Source organism: Leptinotarsa decemlineata, unplaced genomic scaffold (genome assembly GCF_025532065.1).
Source record: "Leptinotarsa decemlineata unplaced genomic scaffold, Ldec_3_MD MMD2_tig00026354_RagTag_RagTag, whole genome shotgun sequence".
Classification (NCBI taxonomy): Eukaryota; Metazoa; Arthropoda; class Insecta; order Coleoptera; family Chrysomelidae; genus Leptinotarsa; species Leptinotarsa decemlineata.
Window position 1 is genome coordinate 13052468 of NW_027412702.1, and position 25888 is coordinate 13078355.

Here is a 25888-nt window from a genome sequence, read left to right on the forward strand (position 1 = left end):
TTTGTAACAAACTTCATAAAATTCCGTTTTCTCAAATTTCTCTCACTCTTAACGTGTGCAATATTAAATATATATCTTGATGAAATTTTTTAAATGGTTCTCATATATTTTCCGTTTTTCTAATAATATTCAGTAGTTACCAGATACACTATGCTCTGTACTCAAGTAGGTATAAATTCCATCAATCCTATTCCACTTGTTACCCATTTATCTATTGATATTAGCCTTTAAACATCATTAACTTTTGAGAAATTGCCACCAATAAACTAATTTAATTTTATAGCTGTTATAAACAACCAGCTGCAACTTGTGACGTATATTCTTAAGTTACATTTGTCGTTTTATTTGTAAACCACACCAATATTGCGTCGTTCGTTTCACTCAAAGTCCCTATTTTTTTAATGCCAACTCCTTGATAATTTTTGCATATCAACTTATGTCCCATCATAAATGTAATTGTACGGGATTTATAAATCTTCATGCATATATGGAAAGGTGTTAGAATGGTTCAGTAATTATTTGAACAGTAGAAAACAGAAAGTCCGTTTTGAATATGCACTATCAAATGAAAAAGACATTGATGTAGGTGTTCCCCAAGGTAGTGTTCTGGGTTCACTTCTTTTTGTTTTATATTTGAACGATATTGAACTTTTTATTGAATCTGAGTTCATAAACCTATTTGCTGATGATACGTTGCTTATGTGTAGCGATATGAATTTAAATAGAGCTATTCATAAAATGGACATGATTTTAGGAACGATAAATGAGTATTTATGCACTAACAAATTAAAGTTAAACGTAACTAAAACAAAAGCAATGATATTCACCACGAAATATAAATACAGTTCTCTGTCAACGGTATAAACCTCAATATCAATAACGTAAAGATTGAGGTTGTGTCAACAGTCAAATACCTTGGAAAATATCAAAAAACTTTATTTTTTCCGTAGAATAGCACAATATTTGTCAATGCAATCCAAAGTAACAGTTTACAATACCATTATTCAACCACACTTTGATTACTGTGCGTCAGTATTATTTTTATTCATCATCAATCATCTCTAATTAACAAACTAGAATGCGAATAAATCAGGATACCAATTCCAACAGAGCCACTTTGTAGCCAGCAGACCTTTTTTGAACAAAATAACTTTGGGAATAAATATTTTCAAGGAGTTCACTAAACTTGCATCTAAACTTGCCATAAATAGACATTCACTGTGAGTTGTATGTGGTAGACTATTTTGAATTTGTATCCAACAAACCCACTTTGTAGGCTCCTTCTGAGCAAAATAAAATATTTTTGGGAGGCTCTGAGCACTCAATTATAAATGGACCTTCATTGTGAGTCGCGTATGTTAGACTGTTTTAAGGATGCATCCGATCAATTTATAAGTCGCAAGAGGACATGTACATATCAAATATATTCACTTAGTTATTCGGAAAGTGCAGCTTGGACGAAAACATTGAAATAAGCTCACCAAAACCAGCTCAGGACCTTGCAGGAGTATGGGACTGATAAAGAGTGACTTAGTTATGGGTTTCGCTTCGTCATTAACACCCAGTGACTTCTTCGACGACTCTTTCCACAGACCTTCGCCAACATTTTAAATTGACATAGATACCAGAAAAACAAGAATATATCTCTGGTGCCAGAAAAACAGTGTCAGAGTTCAAAGAAATATTTCCTTTGTAAATAACGTATGCGTGACCAGTTTTGACGATGGAGGATCTCTATAGATGACCAGGTGTTTTCAGATCAGAAACTCGTGAGTAGGAATTTAATAAAACATGAAGAGAGAATACGATTCTTGCCGAGAAGTGTCCAAGATAAAATTGTAAAGAATAAGTATCTCGTTGAAAGAACGAATAATAACGAGAAAATGGCTACTAAAATCTGTTTTTACGTCAACCAGCTGTCACCCCCATACAAACGACAACCCTTGGAAGTCGAAACCTGTACTATCTGAGGATTAACGAGGTGTTACATTTACGTGCGATTCTTAGCACATGAAATATTGAAATCTAATGAAGGAAGTAAGAGCTGGAAACATGCAACTTCCACTGAAGAACACCAACAAGTATCGCTGTCTTTTGGACTAGCAATGAACTCTGAATAGACACTGGCTGCGAAAGAAAGAAAGAAAGGAGAATCTTATGAAGATAAAAAACTCATCCGAAACTAGTTCGGAAAACGTTCAGCCGGATTGGCACCATCCAGTCTTCAATTATACAGTTATTGGCAACAGTATAACTGTTAAATTCCAAAAGATCAATAAATTATCGTAAAATTTCCTGGCACTGTACAAAAGTTTTTGTCCAATTGAAAATGATAGTTCACAAAAAAGATTCAATTATGAATTATAAGTTAATTGATTGATTTTTTTTAAATTTTGGTACAAATGCATACACCAATTCAGTTGAATAAATTGAGAAATGATTTAATAGCAAATGTGATAGAGCTGTCATTATCTTCTTGAATTTTTAAAATATTCTTTACATCTAAATAAATATTTAGCTACTTTGTTGATGAAAATAATAGTACATTCATTTATTGATACTGCTTCCATCCAATTGCTAATTATTCACTCTATTTTAATTCACCTGAAAAGTTTCCACTTCTCTGGTCATAATATCATGAAAGTAATATTTGTGTCACTTCTAATATGAATATTATCGATCTAGACGCCATATAGAATATGAAATTTGAGTTATATAAACCAAACCCCAGCACACAACAGCTAACGATGTAGACAAATGTGTAATCTACAGGTAGATATCTTGATATTCAGATGCGTTTTTTGATAAAAACTAATGACCTAACCGGTGGAAAATTATCCAGTAAATGTTTTATTGCCTAAACTCCATTATTAAGCTAAACATCGCCCATTGCCAGAATGAAATAATGGAATAATTGGAGTTCGGGGATAATTTAGTAGTTAGAATTGCTTTTGTAGGCATTTGTGTTTATTTGTATCATTGGAGCATTACTTTTTTGTTCTGGATACATGTTTATGTTGAGGAGGTGCCTGAGAAAGAGAAACAGATGAAGCAAGAGAAGTTGTCCAAATTATTTACTTCTGTCAATATCTGTGGTAAGTATTCGAATGAACAACAAGAGGTTAATGATGAATAATAAGAAGAACATGTAAGAGTATCTTATCTATATCTTGGTATCTATAAACTAGTTATTTGGCAATTACCCACTAAGATGAATATTGCGTATCTGACTGAAACAATAGAGTCAATAATCTGAATGATGTAATGAATCCACATTCTTATCTGCAATCCACAATATTGCAGAATTTACTTTATGAACATCTCGAAGATGTTTCAATACAGTGAGTCCCTTTCAAATTTTAAGAAACCTAATACAGTGATTTTTTGTGTACATGATTCACTGAACCATTCAATATGAATAAAACTTTTCAAAACTAAATTAATTTTTATGTCAAATTGTATACTATGTGTCAAATTATGTCACATTTGAATATTCGTTATATCTGCTTGCTATGATACTTTCGAAGTAGAATACAAATCAATCCACATATGAATATTTTTGCTTGAACATAACCGAATCGAAACGTTCTCATATTCCCCCATATATTCTACTAACAGAGAGACTCTTATGGTTGTTATCTGGCTTATCTGATCCAGTATCCACGTTATTAGATTATGATAGGTTTGTCACACATATAGTGGGTTAATTTTCGAACTATTCTGTACTGCAGGTCAATAATTGTTTTCTCTCACTTGAAAAAACGTCTAGTTATTATTATAATTTGAAAATGTCACCTTTATGTTATCTTTGAAGACTATCATTGGACGTTCACATTGTCGTTTACAGTTGATGAAGCAGGTTACTGAAATAATATATCACTGCTTTTCATCACTACATTTATAACATTTCACCGATTGTCAATAATACTCAAATCGTCTTCAAATCATTGGGTTTTTTATACTGCATATGATTTCTCAATTCTACAGTATAATCAAGATGAAAAATAATCTAAAAAAATATAGTCACCTGATTCACTTTTCACGTTTTAATTTTGTTCTCCAAAAATTCCAGGAGTGAGGTTATTTTCTATAACTCTGAGCAATATACCTGAACTTCTCAGATCGACAGTGATTTCTTTATCACACTTTTTTTTTAAATTATCGTCATATCAAATGAACTATTTTCCAAATAATGGAAATAGGGGTATTTAAAATTGGTCACAAGTAATGCAATTTTTTTCTTTGATCCTGCAACTCCATGAAATATCTATTTTAAAAATCTTTGTTCGTGTCAAGCAACAAGTATTTTCCCTTCATATATAATATTATTTTTTATCAAATTCGGATTACTGACATCAAACAGTAAAATATATCGGATTGTTATCCGATATCACCTTGTTTTCTAACAGGAAATGAACAAGGATGTTCAACAAATGTAAGTATGCACTACTCAAACCAATAACATTTCTGTATTTTAAAGTAAATACTTCCATATTTCCTTGGAATTAAATTTATAAAAAGTCAGTTTATATACACAAATTAGGAATTGGTTTTTACCTCCTCAATCGTCAAAAAACGCCGTCTTTTCATGGGTCTCGTCAATCTTGGGAATAAGAAACAGTCGCAGAGGGACAAATCTGGTGAATTCGGTGACTAAGACATGACTACGATGTTGTTTTGGCAAATATTCATGAGCAAGCAATGACGACTGAGCAGGTGCATTATCGAGCTGCTAAAGCCATGAATTGTTCTTCCGCAATACCGGACGATTTCTTCGTATTGCTTCTCGCAGGCAGCGCACAATTTCAAGATGATAGTCCTTATTGGATGTACGAGTATGTGGCAAGAACTCCTGATGCACTACGATACGGTATCTAAGTCAAGAGTACAATCACCGTATGCTACTGTCAACATTCCAAGTGTTTTTGAGCACTTTATTCCATTTTTACACGAAATTTGATGCAATTTAATCCATTTTTTCGATAACGAAAATCGCCGAACACACAAAATACTTCTGACTTTTATTCTTACCAACAAACTAAACATGCTTAATAGCTGAAACTGTAAACATATGTTCGAGACGAGTGTATCAACATAAAAAAATCGCTAATGAAATGTACGTAGCCCCCGAAATTTAAACATTCAGCTTATTTTTTAACAGACCTCGTACATGTCCATTCCTATGGTTGTTTAATTTCTGTAGTCGGATCAAATATAAACGTCAAATATCAACTGACTGATATCTTCTCCATTAACTTCTCTCATCACATTACATATTAGCATGTTAACATTTTTTTTTCAAAATTTGTTCATATCGTGGACAAGCTCCTTCAAGCTATGGAAAGAGTTTCAATTGGTGTATAGATCATTTTTCAAAGATGACTTAAATCGTTTGATTGTAATTTCATCTCGAACAATACCCTTATCATTTCTAAAAAAAATTCAATCACTCTTTGCAAAGGTGAATTCAAAACAGGTTTTAAACAGTTGCATAGACTGATAAATCAAATCTCTAACAACAAAAATGATCTTAAACGTAACCTTGACAAACTCTACAAATAACAAATAAAAGAAAACCATCAAGAAACATACAAAAAGCTCCGAACACCAAACATATCCAAAAGTGAGTTAAACATCTCTCGAATCGAACATTGCATTCATATCAATAACAATGCCAAACAATGCGGAACAGTTGAATAGTCTACTATCACTTTCCACAAATGGCTGAATTGCTGAATCAACAAATAAGTCCTTCAGTGGATGTGCGAAATATTTCACTTGCCAGTGAGTTGACGCCATCTATTGTATCACAGGGGAAAGAGCATGAACCTTTTATTACGCATGTTGGGTGGGCGTCATTGCCAGGTCTAGAGTTTTGTCTTGATAAGTGCTACAAGTCGATTTCATTTATGTCTGCTTGCTGATTTCATTGCCAAAAAAGAATAAGCAAATGTTGACCACTGTGTCGTCACATTTGATGTTCCTTTAAAGAAAAGGAGGTAACTGCACTGCTTATAGGTAGCTAATCCGTTAAGGGACCCTAAAAGATTCTCCAAATATATTTTCATTAAAACCCACACTTTAACCCAGTTGAGCAAAGGACGTTAAGATAACTGTACCAAAAAATGTATAAATTTTATGTAATACACTAACGAAAAATTTCAGATTAGTTTTTTGGGAAGTATGGGTAGAAAGGAAACCAAAAATGTTTTTTTCAAGACCAACAAAACTTGTTGAGTCATAGATTGATAGAATATAGAATATTGAATTATTTAGCAACCTCGGGTGTCCCCAGGGGATCCAATCTTTACCCCCTTTCGTACAGCACTCTGGACATCTTCTGATGATTTGAAGGGGTTGAAGGGGTTAATTTTATTACACTTCAAGAAGGTCTGAGAGCACTAGAGTTGTGATGCTCCGAAAATTGTCTCTCAGATATAAATAAAAAATATCATAACCCAATAAGTTTTGATTACTCAACTACTCAATGTCGTGTTCAATGAACACGACTTCAATGAAATCACTTGGTTACTGTCTGCTGAATTGGTCCAGTTTCTCTAGCATAGGCAGTTAGAAAACACGACATGGTATATTCATTAGAAGTTGATTGGATGCAATTGACAGCATATAGTGTGTTCAGAGTTAATGTCTAAAGTACTTCATATTCAACATGATATGAATCACGATAAAAGGTAAGACCTCGTTAATCATTAACTCGCCCAAGTGTAGACTTTTGATGGTTGTCGTTCGTAGGGGGCGGAAGCTGGCTTACGGAAAAACATATTTTAACAGATTATTTTAACATTGTCGACTTCCACGGGTACTATCCTGAAAGAGAATATGACAACAAGCATCTTCAGAAATATTGCTATATGATAGGCGTAACTTAACCGTTCCAACCACTCTTTATTGTTGAATTGGCGGCTTGACTGTCCCCGTCTATTGAAAAAAGATTAATTTCTCAGTCGTAGGTTAGTCTCACATCAACAATTAATATTCTATAATCCAACTAGTCCTACCAACTAGACCTATCTAACTAGACCTATCCAACTAGTTTTATGAATATACTTATCAGGTCACCATTTTACAAAATGTGCAATATCTTCAACGATATTGCACACGAGTAATATTCATTTTGATAACCTAAATTTCATAATAGATATTCACAAACAAAACCGCAATTATTGTGTTTATATATTTTTTGTTTACTCTATTTTTCGTTTGTTAAGTCCTGAGCCATTATATTTATATTTTCTTATCATTTTTCTGTTACGTGATGTACTCCTATTGAAAATGAATGTATTATTATTATTGATATTATATTCTTACTGTAAAACGATATCTATGCAAAGATGTAACATCAGTTTCATCATTTTTCTTAGAAGGCATTTGTATTCTATTATTCAATAAATGTATCACATGCCTACGTTTTTTTTACAGTTGTTTTGTCTATCTGTCCAAAAATTTAATTTTTGTATTTACCAAACTTCATACAGCATTTATGTCCATTTCCAATAGTTTTTTCGTGTAATTTGCTTAGTCCAGAAGAGTGAGGGACTCACCCGAGAAATTTTATTTCAATTTTTTAATCTTTTCGTCATATTTTTTTTGATACATCTCCTTTCTCCTTTCAGGTAGTAATAAATGAAAACATCGAATTTTGTTCATTTCATTGCCAAGTATTTGAGTGGAAAGTAACTAGATGGTTTCAAATCATACAGAATTTTTAACATTTCCAAAAATATATCTTTTTTTCTATTGCTTGTCTACATTGATCTGCTTCATATCAGAAAAGAACTCAATAGATAATTCAGTGAATGGACATGTGCTGGATATCCGAGTATCTTTCAGGTCATATTTTTTTCCAAAGCAATAATTGTCGGACGACTTCTCTTCTGAAGTATAATCGTAATAACGTCAGCACAGTTTTTGGTTTGATTCTCAGAAGAGGTATCTGTGAAACTCTTTCCTAAGTACTATATGAATATACCTGACATATCAAATGAAACTGCCGTGGTTCTCTGGATATACGAAGAGCAACCCTGAAATGTCAATTCACGTGGTTCAAACAACCAGGTCATTTGGAGCTACAATTCCCAATGTCTATAAAATCTATAAATTTTGGGTCACTATTGTCCTGAAACCTCTTCAAATGGATGCCCAAAAGATTGATTTGGTTAGTTTGGTTTGTCTGAAGTCGTACAGTGCTAGAAAAGCTCAAAAAACGAGTGCAGTGCCTTGACTGTTGTTATTGACCTCATCGAGCAAGCACCAAATAAAAGGACAATTATGTGGATCCTAACTATGTGTCACAGTGGTATCTAATATATAAAAATGGATGTTTGTTGGTTGGTTGGTTGGTTGGTTGGTAAGTGATAAACTTCTACATCGCTTAACCGATCGTGATGAAACTTGACATGTATAAGTAATTTTTCATAGAGAAGGTTTTTAGGCTATCAATTTTTCTGTAACTCGCCACTAGATGGCGCTGTAGAACAATTTTTTTTAAAAGCACTGTTCTATAACGCTGCGCACGCCTAAGTTCGTTGATTCTGATACTGTCAAAACATTGGAACAGCAGCGATACAACAACATAGTACTAGTTTTGTATATAAACGATGAATTGTTTACCAGTTTCAATTGTCGCAGTTGAGGGACAATTGAAACAGTTATCAAATTAATGTTTTTTAAATAATGTTTTTGAAAATTATTACTGGGACGTAATTGAATGTGACTATAATATATTCACAATGAATTTTGACTTGCAACCTCAAATTGTATAAGAAGCAGTAAGAAAAAATATCAAACTGAATCTGTTTATATCGTCCCTTGTCTAGGATCGTAGAGTGGGTGGAACCGTGGAACGAATGTGTGTTCCTTTTTATTTTCAATTTATTATATGGGTGAGTTGTTTCTCCCACTGGTAAATTTCGAGTTATTGACAAATCAAAATCTGGCAACGTCGCACCGTAACTAATCGTTACTCCGTCATATCCAGTGTTTAATGTCACATTTCAGATTTATTTTAAGCTTTCATATCTCCAGGCTTCATTGAATTATGCTTGAAATAAATCATTATTATTATTGTCGTCATATTAATTCAGCAACGATGAACTGTTGATTTTTTGTTGCCGGTTCATTGATTATTGAATCATTATCGTTGTAAATTATTATTATTGCGATGGAATTCGAAATCTGGCGTGTCGATACGGGTTTTGGAAAATTATTGTTTACAGGGTGGAATGAAAAAGTAGTGGAGTGACTACTTATGACTATCAGGGGGAATTTTAGGAAAGGTTTCCTGGTTGAGATATTTGTACCTAATTGGCAACAGACTAAAGTTTCGATTATCAATAGAATGAGTACTTTTTTGATTACAAATAATCGAAAGTTACAGTTGCTGGGTAATCTATATTCAACTTTTCAGAATCAGAAAACTATATCAGTACAGGATCCATTCATTATCAACATGTGAACAAACATTTTTGTTTGATTGATCCATTTTTAAAAAAATCGTATCATCGCTAATTCCTTCAAATCTGTTCAAAATATGTTTTTCCAATAACCAGTTGTTGCCCCTTACGAAATTGAAACTTGTGCGAGCTATCGATTGAAGAGGTATCACCTTTCAACGTGCGATTTCTGGCACGGTTTGGCTATAACCCCGTTCCACATAACGGTCGATTGAATGAGTAGAACGAACAACTCAAGCTAATCAACCGGCCACCATCCCCCTATTCGTACTTTTCGATTGATTATTTTGCTTTATCTCCCAAATCAACTTTTTTTAACTAACGAAGGAATATTAACGATTAATATTTTCATTTCTTACAAATGTTTATAATGAACATAGCAATGGTGAGCTGGCTATTTCCAATCAAATTAATTCGGTATGGATTCAAATAAAGAAAACCTACCTTTCACCAATAAAAACTATTTTTCATGATGTACCACAAGGTTCAGAAATCGGAGCAACTCTTTATCTGTTATACATTTCGCCGAAGACATCACAATTTTTTGGCATAGCTGTGAACTTGTTATGCCACTACATAGCTCTCAAGAGATGTTATTATCTATTCGTATTATGCCTGAAGAAACTGGAACTAATTATAGTGTTCTTAATAATTTCGAAGACAAATATCTTCGTGAGAGATGCGTTAATTGCCTTTTTTTTCAAATTTCTTTGTTAGTGTAATTATAATTATTGAATTTTCACTGTGCTTTAATCAATTTTTATTTGTTTTATTCGTGTTAAATATTTCTAGATTTCTTCTGAAATTTAACTCCAACTGTGTGGAAAAGGCCATGTTTTGTTTTCATTTTCCCACCGTGTATGAGCTGAAGAAATTCTGAAGATATTAAATGGTGGCTCTTTACTTTCATCTGAATGGTTTCTCAATAGTGTGGCGGTAATATATCCCTCAGTTCATCGCCTCCATTATTCTCATAAACTGATTTACCAACAATGAAAATAAAAACATTATCAAGTTATCATCAGGAAACTCCAAAACTCGACTCGACAACTCGTAAATGTGGCCATTCACAATAGACTGAATGAAAGAACAATCTTAATCCGCTATAAAATTCCCCGTCAATCCCATACAAAGTGTTCGCCCATTACCGCTACACAAAACATCAAACGGTGGTACAGTGGTAGAAGTAAAGCGAGACCGTGCTTTAAGAATTTCACCACCTGTGGCGCTTTGCCCTTCCTATCTGAGGAACATATCTCTTCGTAAATTTATGCTCGTTGTGTTAAGTATTTGTCACAGTCTAACTGCAGTGTTTTATATTTGTTAGGACGAGAAGCTGCCACTGTTTTACACCATGCCCAGCATGTGGTACAGTCGGACAGCTGAAGACCAAGCTTGTTCACCTTATTCGGTTGCAAGGTTCATTAATTTTCACAGGGAAAACGCAAAATGCCTCTTTAAAATGATTTCGTGAAAAATTGTGAAACCATAACTTGACTTCGACGTTTATTCTCAAGTACCAAAACTTCGAACACTTCCATTTTTACTTGGCGTGAATCTCGAAATTCTGTTTGTTCCATGTTCTACTTATTTTTTTTTATTCCAAGTAGCAATTATGTGGCCAGTCATGGATGGGTTGTTATTGCTTTGAAGCGACAGGTATCGGTGAATTTACTCGTTTGGAATCACTAGAGTTACACAAACCTAGATCATTTCCTGAGAAAAAGTTAAATTCACTTTGTTAAGGCTATTGATCCATTCTGTAAAAATGCATTGAGGGTTGACCTGGTAGTAACAATAACTGTTATTGCTGTTTATTTAAGAATGACAGCATCTTGAGGTTTTGTTTAGTCGTTAACTCTAGCACTGTGTGAATTTCACCATATTTTCACTTCATAATGATAGGTCACGTATTAGAAACGATATTTTTCTATTTTCAAAGGTTCTTCATCTTGACTGTCATGAAATTGCTTGTATTGTGCACTTCTAGTAAGGCCAACTGGTTCAACACTGATGGTATAACTCGGCTCAGCCATTTATGTAACAACGGGCCTTCGTGAAGTCCTATATGGAACAAAGTTATTTAGATGGTTTCTGGTCACTAGACCAGAATCTCGTAGCACCGGCACCATACTTGTAAATTTCATATCATTTGAGTTGTATGCCATATTCCAGAGTGAATTTGATTTTTTGTGAGAAAACCATTTTAGCTTTTTACTTTTCCAAGTACATGTACCAAACGTTCCTAATGGAATTCAAACAGATGTCTTCTGGAAATCCACAGAAATTGATTGCTTGCAAGAAACTTCTGTTACACATTTCTGTGAAGTTTTTCTTGATATCTTTAATAGTTTCATTCATCTCTTTGGAAGTTTCCCATTTCAATAGAAAAGTAAAAAAATAAAGTCTGTCTTTTCCAGTAACTTCAAATTGTTATAATATTGTGAGATTTTTCCTCCTGGGCTCTTTGAAACTTACAAAACTGCTTCCAAATTTTGATTGTGCCTTGTTTTTCAGTTGTACACTGAGATATTTATTTCAATGAAATGTATCTCTCCAGGTTATCTCTTCAGATATCAATATATGCCCAATACGGAGTTGGATTCAAGATGAAAAATATATTCTTGAATTACTAGTTTTACGATCCAAAAAATTCATTAAAACATTGTCTTTGTCGTTTATCTACAGCAGATTTCATTTGCTCTTTACATGGAGCAATATATATGAGTGTTACACTTTCTGAGACTCCTATAATTTTTCCTGGAAACTGATCTGATTCAGTCATTTACTTATTGCTATTGTTGTTAAAGTAGCTACTCTTAATTTACTACTTAGCTGTAGTCGTTTTCATTTATAGATTCTTGTCTCCTTTCACCTCAAGCACTTACTGATAGCTATATTTCTGATTAATAAATTATTCGCTAGGACTATATACATCCGTCTTCCAGGCGAAAGTGTATGCTATCTTGCAGTGTGCAAGGCTTATTAAATTGAGACCTCAAAGAAATGGGCGGATCAATATTTTAATAGACAGCAAGAACGCACTAGGGGCTCTGACAAACCCGAAGGTGACATCAAAAGTGGTCTGGCAATGCCATGAAGAACTGAATGAACTTGCAAACAGGAACAAAACTTTGTACTTGTTGCCAGGGGATTCAGGAATCACAGGTGATGATAAAGCTGATGAATGCGCTAGACGCGGATCTTCATATATAGGTCCTGAACCAGCTCTGAGGGTACCAAAATCATTGGTACGGAACCAGATTAGGACCAATAAGAAGCACACAGAGTACTGAGCAAAAGTACCTGGCAACAAACACAGTAGAATCTTCATTTGGGAACCATCCGAGAAAAGAACCGAAGAACTACTTCAATATATTAGGGATCGGCTCAGAATAATAACAGGGTTACTAACCGGTTATTGTCCGCTTAGAGGACACCTGAATAAAATGGGGCTGCATAACGGAGACCTCAGCTGCAGATTATGCAACGAAAGGATAGAAACATCTCTACACATCTTATGCGAATGTGAGACACTGAATCACAGGAGGCAGGCAATATATGGACGAAATTACGTCCAGAAGAATATGACGAACATCCAACACGAAACCTGTACAAACTAGTAGAGGGAACGAGACTGATGCAATGGGTGTCATGAGAAGATAGGAGAATAAACACAATAAGCCCAAGAGGCTGGAGTGTTTTCTGGAGACTTGGACTAAATGGACAAGTCAGACAGCTCCCAAGGTACCAAAAAAACCATCTTTAGTAATTGCAACTAGTAAAACTACACCTCTATTGGCATTGATCATATTTCTTATAAAACTGTACAAATATATCAAATAAACTTTATCTACTGGCAATAAAGTTTCAAAATTTCAAACATAAAGTAAAAATTGATAATGAAACGTAAACTGAAGTAAACTAAATACACTTACCAAAGAAGTGAATGATCCAAGTCAAAATATAGAACATGCACGTCAATAACTTCAGTGTTAAATTGTCCCAAAAACTAACCTCTCGTGCAATATTCATCTGGTCGTCTATAGACAAACATCATGTAAGCATATTAAATATGTATACCGCACACGTCTCTGTTTGCCTTATTATTCATTTTTCTATATTTATATGGTATCTGAAATATGTTAAACAACCAAAGGCCAGTACGGACCCAGAGGTCGACCGATCGCCCACGAAGATCTGTGATCATTAAAAAAATTAATTATTTTTTTTCATAAGTCGATACAAACTGATTAACTGAAAAATGCTGAGAAACAGAATTTTTATAATAATTTGACAATATATAGCGATTTGAATCCTATTTAAATTGTTAATTTACAGTGCTTGTGTATTTCTATTCAAGAAAATTAGCAGATTTATTCGGTGCAAAATGATCATTGGAAAAAAATGTGTTTTTCTGTTAACCATGTCTCCCCCCTAATAACGAACGACAACCCTCAAAAGTCAAAATATGTGGAAGTTTAGAATTAACGAGGTCGTGCGATTCCCAGCACACAATATATCATTTCTTCATGAGTATGTTAAATACTACTATTTCGTTGAAAATAATTAGGTGTCATCATGTGTCACAATATTCACTTCATGACACATTAGGGAATCTTCATGTCACTAAATTATTACACTGCTTGAAGTAGGTGTTGACACAGCTCAATAAAGCAAGCGGATGGTTCAATTGCAACAACAGCCATAGAAAGAACAAATCTACTAGCTGAACAATTTGCGTCCCAGTCCACAGTAGATTTTCTGGGAAAGACACCACCCACAATTCCACAATGCCGGAAATTACTTTTCGACAACGTCTAGTTAGGCGAATTATGAAACAGCTTAATATCAACAAGGCGTCTGGTTCTGATGAAATGCCTGTCATCGTACATCATACAAAAAGTCCGCCAATGAACTCTCACCAGTATTTTGCAACACCTGGCTTCGAAGGAAGGTGTTCTTCCTTTTTGTTGGGAGATTGTTCACGTACAGCCTATTCCCAAAAAGGGCAAGAAACATCTCCTAAATAGCTACAGACACCAGTCTGCTATCAGTGACATCAAAAATCATAAAGAAAACCGTAAACCACCATATCCTCAAATATTTGGAAGGCTTAAACATCTTGAGCGATCATCAATATGGTTTTCGGAAACAAAGATCAACTGGTGACCTTCTACCGTGTACCACCCATATTTGGAATAATACAATCGAGAAACGTTTGTTTGAAGGTGATTGACAATGTTTCGTGATGAATTTCACTAGTTCGGACTTCCATTGTCTACTATATAAAATGATTTGAAATCCCTGAAACAAGTAAAAAAGAATAATTAAAAGAGAATAGTTGAAAATAACAATTATATTAAGCAACAATAAACCTGAAATGAAATGATAGTGAAATAACCTACAAGTAAAAATATAATAATTGAATAAATAAAAATTAAAGGAATGAAAAAAGAAAATAATAAAAAAATAAAAAAGTGTAGAGATTCCAAGTCACGTTAGTTCACGACGTTTCGATTGTTGGTATCTACAATCGTCTTCGGGTGATGACTGGACTGATTCCTCCGAGAGATGACTATTTTATAGGTCGTTGAAATACTTTCACTTTCTCTACTTTCCATTTTCCGCTTCACTGATTCCGTGAGAAATGACCGTTTTGGCGGGAGTTGGTCATTTTTCGTTTGATGATGGGTTTCCATATGTTTCGTATATCTACGCTGGCCTGGCTGAATACGTTGTTGGACAACATGTATGCGGCTTCCTTAAATTTTCCCCTGAACCAATGTTTCTCTCTGTGCAAGATCTCAGCTTGGGACCACTCGATGTTGTGTTGACGGGTCCAAACATGGTCTGCTATTCCTGATTTGCTGGTTTCTCCTCGCTGTGTGTGCTTCTTGTGCTCGGCAATGCGAACATTCAATGGCCTCTTAGTTTCACCAATATAGGATTTTCCGCACTCACAGGGTATCCGGTAAATGCAATTCTTGGAATCGCAGTCCGCGTTTGGGGGCCTGGTTTTCGTGAGGCTGCTACGGATAGTGTTACCGGATCTGAAACAGGTTCTAATGTTGTACTTGGAACCAATTCTTCTTATCCTCTCCGATAATCCTCTGATGTAGGGAAGTGCAAGCACTGGTTGTGACGGCTTCTCTTCCTTGCGAGGCTCCTGCTGTCTTTTAGCCAAATTCTTTTCTACCATCGCTTTGGAGTATCCATTCCGCTGAAGATCATTTTTGATGATGTCTAGTTCCTTCTGGAGACCTTCCTTTGTATTACAGAGCCCAAAGGCATGGTCTAATAGAGTCTTGATGATTCCTCTTTTTGTCGATTGATGGTGGTTGGATTCGTGGTTCAGATACTGTCCCGTATGAGTGGGTTTTCGGTATACAGATGTTTCCCACTTAGTGTCGGTCCTCTTCACCAAAACGTCTAAGAATGGCATTTCATTGTGGATTTCCTTCTCCATTGTGAAAGTGATGGAAGGTCTCACGCTGTTGATGTGTTTCAGAAAGGCGTCTAGTTCAGTATTCCCATGGTTCCATATGATGGAACCATGACTATAAAATAGTCATCTCTCGGAGGAATCAGTCCAGTCATCACCCGAAGACGATTGTAGATACCAACAATCGAAACGTCGTGAACTAACGTGACTTTTTTATTTTTTTATTATTTTCTTTTTTCATTCCTTTAATTTTTATTTATTCAATTATTATATTTTCACTTGTAGGTTATTTCACTATCATTTCATTTCAGGTTTATTGTTGCTTAATATAATTGTTATTTTCAACTATTCTCTTTTAATTATTCTTTTTTACTTGTTTCAGGGATTTCAAATCATTTTATATAGTAGACAATGGAAGTCCGAACTAGTGAAACGCAATCGAGAAGCATGGAGAGTCAAGAACTGATAGTTCTATGGCCTTTAACCGTGTGTGGCATGAGAGTTTGCTGGTCAAAATTCGATGCTCTTGGCTTGTCGGATTATTTTTTGTATACGGCTCTTCTGCTTTCTGAAAAATAGGTTCCCTGCAAGTGGCCGTCGATGGAATTCTCTCGAATATTTTCACCATCAACGCTGGTGTTCTACAGGCATCCATATTGTCTCCAACCCTCTTTATTGTATATCAACGACTTATTGGGAAAAACCAAGAATCCAATATATTGCTTTGCTGACGACAGCACACTTGTCTCGTCATTCCATTTGGATTCCAGGACATCGGCTACGGAGGCATATCTTCACCGGCAGCAGGAGGTTGCATATCTAGAGCGCCTTAACTATTTTCCTGTAGTGCTTGTGTTTTGTCCTTGAAAAAATCCGTTCTATTGATAATCTGTACTCATTTACCGAAATAAAAAAACGTAAGTACGTTCTTCTAGAGCAACGTGAAGTACAATTTTTGGTAAATTTTCGTTTTGACGGCATCCGGCGATTTTGATCCGAAAGAAAAAAGTAGCGCTCTCTCTTATTTACAAAGTTACGGCCCTTCAAAGTTCAGAAAAGGGCAACTTTTAGTTCAGAAAAGGGCAACTTTTCAGCCTTCTTTTTCACAAAATAAACTATTTAAAAACACAAGCATTTATTCACTAGGACACCTTTACAACTTATTCCTCCTTCATTGACACTTTTCACTTCAATTATCAGCATTTTTTCTATAAAAATGTTAAAAAATGTACGGAACTGCTTTTTGGTTACATATCTCTGTATTTTACGTTCTTAAGGTTAATGGCATGGTTGGTACGACTGATGAAGTCCATATTCCTAAAGTAATTCAAATGTTTTTTACCTTCATTCTTCAGATCGTAAATTGGTTTTTGGTAGTGTATTACGAATTTGAAATAGTAGGCAGCGGCAAATACCAACCACCTTTTTTTGAAATGTCACTAGTAACTAACCTAAAAATAGAAGAATGTCACCAGGAGAAGCATTCGTTTTTAAATCAAGTTTTTTATAAGAAAAATATTCATTATTGAAGTGAAAAGTGTCAAAGAAGGAGGAATAAGGTGTAAAGGTGACCTAGTGAATAGATGCTTGAGTTTTTAAATAGTTTATTTTGTGAAAAAGAAGGCTGAAAAGTTGCCCTTTTCTGAACTTTGAAGGGCCGTAACTTTGTAAATAAGGGAGAGCGCCGCTTTTTTCTTTCGGATTCGTAATCTACGCATCAAAATACGTAAGTACACTCAAACATTCTTTCAAAATCGCCGGGTGCCCTCAAAACGAAAATTTACCCGATTTTCATATTTGGCAAAATAATTTCCATTTCCGGACTCAAATAACAAAAAAAATACCTCGAAACATTTTCTTTTTTTGGTGAAATAGATTTTGATCTTTTCAAAACAGTTGATATGTTTTAATATGGGTCTGCATCATGAGGTCGTGAAAAAATGTGGCGTTTCCAAGTTAATATTACCAGAAATGAGTTAATGTGATAGTCGTAGTAACTCTAATTAACTCCAAAAACCAGCGCGAGCCCGAATAATAAATATTTACCTCAATGACGTCTATAAAAAACGAAGCCCCGATTTCAATCTACGACCGTTTCATTTCTAATCTCGGCACCTCGAGCGAATTGCACGACTGGAAAAATAATTATTCGATTTCTAATCAAATCATAATTGCGTTCGTTAGTTCTGAACTGGCAGTTGGAATTCTTCCCACCGAGCCGACCTACCTATCTCGGCTTCACGAAAAATCGCCCCGTCACTGCGAGCGGGAGAGAAACAACTAATATTCGAGAAACATTAATCTAGCTGGCATCAAACATTTCGATGGTTTGACACATCCGAGCCTCAAACAACACTTTTGCTGCTGACTCACACTCTAATGACGAGCCGACACCGACAAAGAACAACTTCACACTCTCCTGAAGATCCGCTACATAGTCGGAGAAGTATCTGGGGTCGTTCGAGAACCTGTGTTCGAAAATAAAACAGTTTCGACGGAAAAAACAAAAATGAATTCGAAGTTGAGAAAATATTACCCTGTTCCTAGGCATTACCGGAAAAGGAGTACCACAGGGCAGCGTGTTGGGACTACTGCCTGTATAATTTATCAGTATACTCGTATATAGAAACCATAAGGAAGGTTTTTGGCGAGACCTACAACATGATAATGTTGAATGTCTTAACTTTATGAATGAAGTAAGGGTTGTGGTGTAATTGGCCGACACAAAATAAACTATTTAAAAACACAAGCATTTATTCACTTCAATAATCAACATTTTTCCAATAAAAATGTTAAAAATATACGGAGCTGCTTTTTGGTTACATATCTCTGTATTTTACGTTTTTAAGGTTAATGGCATGGTTGGTACGACTGATGCAGTCAATATTCCTAAAGTAATTCAAATGTTTTTTACCTTCATTCTTTAGATCGTTAATTGGTTTTTGGTGGTGTATTACGAATTTGAAATAGTAGGCGGCAGCAAATACCAACAGCTTTTTTCTGAAATGTCACTAGTAACTAACCTAGAAATAGAAGAATGTCACCAGGAGAAGCATTCGTTTTTAAATCAAGTTTTTTATAAGAAAAATGTTCATTATTAAAGTGAAAAGTGTCAAAGAAGGAGGAATAAGGTGTAAAGGTGACCTAGCGAATAAATGCTTGTGTTTTTAAATAGTTTATTTTGTGAAAAAGAAGGCTGAAAAGTCGCCCTTTTCTGAACTTTGAAGGGCCGTTACTTTGTAAATAAGGGAGAGCGCCACTTTTTTCTTTCGGATTCGTAATCTACGCATCAAAATACGTAAGTACACTCAAAAATTTTTTCAAAATGGCCGGGTGCTCTCAAAACGAAAATTTACCCAATTTTTCTCAATGCGTTTTCATATGATATGCAACACGAATGGTTTTCAAAAACAATTGCAATTTTGAAAAAAATTATTGAGTTTCTGAAGAATCATATAATGTGTTACTATGTTTGATGTTTGTGGTAGTAGACTGAAAATTTTCGGCGCCGTATGATCTGGATCACCTGTAATTTTGCGATAGCTACAGTGGAATTCCTTTAATTTCCGCTATTGTAATTGTGAACTGAACAAATTTTGGAAATTGAATTCGTGTTTTGAAAAAAATACACACTCATCTCCAATATATGAAGGCAAAGGCTCGGTTTCAGATTATTTAATGAGCCCTTCCATGAGATTTTATAGCCAAGGGCCAGCATAGAATTGTGTTTTTGCGCAATAAAAAGGTTAGGCGCTGGGGTTGATATGCCCCACGGTATCATCCAGTTACAAGAAAAATTCAGAACCGCATTTTACTTTCCCATACAGCCTAACTACATGTGAATTCTTCTACTGAACTATTTATGTGAGCTTACATATATGTATTATATCAGTACATATACGTCGAGATTCAAATTAATTTTTATGCTAATTCTCTACGTTCATAGTGAAATTTCTAATAAGTTATTCGTAACATCATACCCGAAGATTGAGCGCTTGATAAAATCTATTTTTAGTATTATTTTCGTTCGCCGTCAAAAGCATAGACGAGAAGGGGCTCATAGCAATGCCCGCTTCAGATAACCTAAAAAATACTGTACTTCTGGTAGAATAAGGAAAAATATCTTCAAGTTTCAGTTATTTGGAGTCGTGAACAGCAACATTGCTGTTCAGGACTCTATATAAGAACATTATGTAGAATACATCCAGTCTAATGTAAAAGCGAAATATTTTGAAATGCTGCCTCAAATCTTTGGATCTTATTTCTGCATATTCCGGTCATCGGTGTTTATTTTTTTGTGGAATAAATACCTAAGTAACATATTTCCATATGAGCGAATCGAATTCCAATATGGATCTTACCAGCACGAAATATGATAATAATAATCATAACTAGACGTAAAAAACTAAAAAAACAAATGCACCTCTATAGAATTTTGTATCCCAAATCGTCCGTTCCACGGTTGTATTTTCCCCCACAACAGGTAGGCCGTGGACTTTTGTAAAGACGTCAGGAGTTTGGATTTCCTTCTCTACATGATCCATGAGAGAGCTGGAATTGGAGCATTTCTCTTCAGGGCAGCTGCCCGAGCAGCTAGTGAACTTGGTTTAGTTTTCGACACTGAACTAGGTGATCACAACTTTGTCACCGAGTTGGAACCCGTTCAGCAAAAGGCCCATATAAAAGCCGCAAAGATCACCTCATTTCTGCGGTAACCTAAGAATAAGCCAAAGCATGGGGTGTTCTTCAACAACATTGAAGACCCTGGCTTATCAAAGCGCCTGACCTTCGCTTTCCTCAAGTCGAGTGAGCTGAAGTCGGAAACTGAGGGGTTCATCATGGCCTGCCAAGATGGTGTCTTCAGCACCTGAGTCTACCGCATTCGCGTAAGGTATAGAGAGGTTCCTGACATAAGGTGCAGGGCCTGTCGCGAGATTGCTGAAACCCAAATGCACTGGCTGTCAGCATGTCCAGCATATGCGATCTCAGCTCATATTCATCGACCACCTACGGCACTCTCGTGGCATTGACGAGACACCGGTGTTGCCCTACGATCCGGGGGGAATTGAATTCGTTGCTTGGGACGATAAATGCCAAATTCATTGGAACTATTCGTTTCCGACCCTCAGGCTCATACACGCTGATAAGCCTGATGTAGTCCTCGACCACCAGAGCAAGACGATATTTGTCGTGGAGTTTTCAGCTCCTGGCGAGACGAATATCGTCCGAAAAAACTGTCATTCTTGGCTCATTGCGACTGCTTAGAGCACATTATTCTCGGACCCAATGACCACTTACCCCACGTTGTGGGAAATGGTCATTGGTTTCTAATGCTGCCGCCCCCTCCCGAATATATCGTGGTTTTGGAGATAGGGCCGGACCAGCGCATCCCTAGGGAAAAAATAATGATAATAATACTTTATTGAATCCCTTAAGATCATGGGATACGTCAACACGTATGGAGATTTTATTGTGGATATATCTACAAAAGAATTGCTAGACCTCATAATAAATACCAACTTTTTGTTGGTCCTCTTATAAATTTCATAAAATCATCATCATTAGTAAGAAATCGATACACCTTCTTACATTTGTTAAATTTTTCCCAATTAACTACAACTACACTATTGTTGACTCAAAGAAAACAGTTGGTACCACCACTGCCCCTCACCGACAAAGCCAACTCCCTCCTCCCCAGGTCGAGATCACGACTAAGGAATAATTTCTTGTCGGTGAAAAAATCCAAACGCTAAACGCTCCCAACACATGTCTAACGCCCGTTCACGTCAGAACTTTTTAAAATGGACGTCTTATCGGAATGTGTTTATCAGGTAATTGGATCCGATAATTATTAATATCGGCGCGCTGACCTTGCATCTGACAGGATGACGGCCTCTATTTTGATATCCATCTCGTTCCGATATTGTTAGGGTGCGCGGACCGAAAGACGAATAGCAATAGAATTTGCTCACATACCTAAGTTGACTTGACTGGAACACTTTTTACTGAAAAAAATATATCATTGAGGCTCATACAGAATGTATCACAAATATTAAACGGTGCCTTGCGTCAACTGTCCGTTAGTAAAAATGACTGAAATTATCAAACGCTCCCAAAACAAATGGTTTACCCCAGAACTAGCTCAGATAAAAAATAACTTGCAATACTTGCATTGGTATAGTCGAAGTAAACGATATTGTGCACTCTTAAAGTTGGCGGCACTCAAAGGCCAAAAAACCAATAAATAGAAATGAAGCGGCAGCGAAATAGTCCACGTGGTTTGTAGACTTGGCGGTTCGTATTAGATAATTAGGTAAAAAGATATAGAAATAAATACTCTGAAATGTGATGAACGTTTGATAATAAATGAAAAAAAAAAAAGTATGTTTGAAGGTGGTTGACAATGTTTCGTGATGTATTTCATCTGTTCGGACATTCATTGTCTAATATGATATAAATTGATTTGAAATCCCTGAAAAAATTAAAAAGATTAGCTGAAAAATAACAATTGTATTAAACAAAAAACTGAAATCCACAAGTTATCACCCGAAGACGATTGTGGATATTAACAATCGAAACGTTGTGAAGTAACTTGCTTTTTAATTTTTTCAGCTCGTGTTGATAGCTCTTTTTTTTGGTTGTTGCTTGCATGTTATTTCATTGTAATTTCAGTTTTTTGGTTTATAAAATTGTTATTTTCCAACTAATCTTTTTAATTTTTTCAGGGATTTCAAATCAATTTATATCATATTAGACAATAAAAGTCCGAACTGATGAAAAATGAAGTAGCTGATAAATTTGCAGATTATTTTTCGAATATGTGCAAAAGTAAAACAGATACCCCTTTTGGCGATAACTCTTCAATCACATGTACCGTTTGTATTTGTTTTCCGAACAATATATTGCCCTCTACCTAACAGACACTGATATATTGAACATCATAAAATCCCTAAAAATGAAGCATGCTCTAGGATTGATGAATTTTCACCGAAGTTGCTGAAAATTATGGATAACTATATTATCTCCCCTCTAACAAAAATAATTAATTCATCTCTAGCCGGAGGAAAATTTTCTAGCCTGATGAAAATTTCTCTAGTATTTCCCCTACACAAAAAAGGTGACAAACAAACAATAGATAACTACCGCCAAATATCTCTTTTGACAGAATTTTCAAAGGTGCTTGAACGCTGTTTATACAATGTAATAATCAGTTTTTTAGAACGCTATGACCTGTTAACGCTTTCTCAACATAGTTTTAGGAGAAATAAATCAACGGAATCAGCCACATACCATTTACTGAATTATGTTTACACTTCCTTAGATAAAGGAAAATTCGTTGTGTCTTTTACGTTCGATTTCTTTATAGCTTTCGACTACCTAAACATAAAATTCATATTAGAAAAACATAGAATCTTGTTAAAATGGTTTGAGTATCATTTTTCCACAGAGGTATTCTCATCAAACTAGAACTACAACTATCGAATCAATGCACTACTTCTCTTGGTGTTCCCCAAGGATCTATCCTGGGGTCCTCAATTTTTCTCCTGCAATCTGCATAAATTTTCATATGAGAAAGCTAGTTACAAAAACCTTCTACAAAAATTTAATATTTGGTGACAGCATCAAGTTACTCGAGACATGGCTCAACTCAGACCTTAGTTTTTCCTCCCACATAAACTTTGTAAACAAATCAATACTTGCAATTCTTCAGCTGAAACCAATTTTGGGCCAAAAGGAATTGTTGAATTTATACTATGCGTTTGCATATAGCCAAATATCAAATAATATTGCATGGGGACTGGCTACTGACTGTTGAACAGTTTTCACTTCTCAAAACAAATAATCAGACTATTATTCAATTTGGAATACAGGGAGTCATGTAGGACTGTCTTCAAACAACACTCTATTCTGCTCTTCCATTCTATTTTCATTTAAAAATGTGTAACTTTTTTGAAAAGCAATATTTCTGACTTCAACGTGTTAGGAAGTCATCATAAGTACCCACCAAGAAGTTCTATATTGGAAATACCAAAACATAAAATTACAACATTTAAGAAGTCCACATTTTATCATTGCATATTTCTTTAAAACAACTTGCCAAAATATATAAAGGATATCAAAAATTATAACAGCTTTGAAAATGCAACAAAAGAATACCTCCTGGAAAATAGCTTGTATTCAATAGAGGAATTTCTGGCATTGGAATCCAAACACTTAATGTTCGCCGAGTAAGTTTTTCAATGTGTGAATACGTATAATATAGTTTTTTACCTATATTCTGAATTTTTTTAATTTTTATCTATGTAACATGAAATTTTTATAGTCTCATGACTGTCACAGATTTTTTTCACCTGCCAATTGTACTCTGTATGTACTCTGTACCTATCCACGATTGTTGATATTTACGTTGATATTTGAGATAAATGAATTTAACCCATTAATAATAACAGAGCTGACAATAGTGCCGACTTAATTTGAAACACCCTGTATACATGACACTTATTTTGATTGCTGCCAAACCCACATTTCAATAAGACTTCCATTACCCATTTGCAGTTAACTTTGGAATTTGGTCAATTCGAAGTGACCAGTGACCACGTTTGGTCTCGAAAACGCAGAATGGCCACATATTTTATTATTTGTTTCTTAGAAATTTTGACTTTGAATCCCGAAATTTCGACGTAAATCTCGAAATTTCGACCTTAATCTCGAAATTACGACTTTAAACTCGAAACTTTGACGTCAATCTCGAAATTTTTATTTTAAATTCGAAATTTCAACTTTAGGTAGGTACACTCTTAATTTCTAGGTAAACCTCAAAATTACGATTTCGAACTGGAAATTTTTAAAAACAAGCACTGAGTTGGCGTCTTCGGGTGATGAAGAAAATCAGTTGCGAAAAGTAATTTTTTTTCGATACGCCAGGAGTTCCAGTTCCTTTTATTCGAAATTTTCATCTTGAACTCAAAATTTTGACTTTTACTCCGAAAGTTTGACTTCAAACTCGACAGTTCAAAATTAATTTCAAAATTATGACCTTGTATTCGAAACTTCGACTTTAAACTCAATATTTCAAATTTGAACTCCAAATTGCAGATTCCAATTCATAATATCCGAATTGAACAGATGATAATATATTTTGCACACTTTCAGTCAGTAATGACATATGGAATCATAGTATGGGGAGTATCCCAGGAGACCGATAGGGTACTCAAACTCCAGAAAAGAGCAGTTAGAAATATCACTGGAGTGGCCAGGAGAGTAAGTTGTAAGAATATAGTTGTACAGCTGAAAATCCTGACTTTCCATTCTTTGTATGTCATGCATAATCTGATATATCTATGCCAAAACAGAGCGCTGGGAAACAGTAGGTATCACACAAGAACTGCAGCAATCACGAATCACCATCTCCATAAACCAGAACGTTGCACAAAAAACATGACAATTTAATCATCTACCAAACTGTTACAAAAATTTTTCTATGAATAAATTCAAAATAGTAGTCAAAAATATCTTATTAATAAAAGCGTACCTACTAGGTACTCTATAAGTGATTATTTGGGAGACACAGATTTTAAATGATTTTATATTTTATGTATGCATGCATATTTTCATATTTTATCAAACCACTTGTTTTTTATTGCTTTCAGATGTTCTTATGTATAATCTGTAATCTGTTTATAATTTAAGTATCTTATTTGTTTCTGTCATCTGACTTGTTCTGTTTTATGTAAGAAATAGTCATAAGAACCAATAAAACATAATTAACCACCATTACTATTATATTGAGTTCTTTTACATGCTTTCATGCACATAGTTACATTAATAACTATATTCATTATTTTGACTACAATTTGTGAAAAATGTTTTAAATATTATTTTATCTTAGAAATTATTTTTCTTTAAACTGAATCTGTAATATACTGACTAGTTCTATATTATGCTAGACATAATCTATAGAACTATTATT

The 25888-nt window shown here is 34.9% G+C and overlaps 1 protein-coding gene across 1 annotated transcript in view; it reads left to right on the forward strand.

The window, feature by feature from the left end:
* The first annotated feature begins 3031 nt into the window (after positions 1–3031).
* The window catches only part of LOC111506235 (F-box protein 42), a 106855-nt gene continuing 83998 nt past the window's right edge, over positions 3032–25888 (forward strand). Inside the window, exon 1 of the mRNA XM_074184028.1 lies at positions 3032–3095. Coding sequence (XP_074040129.1) covers positions 3047–3095 — 49 coding nt within the window. The 5' untranslated portion in view covers positions 3032–3046. The remainder of the gene's footprint in view (positions 3096–25888) is intronic.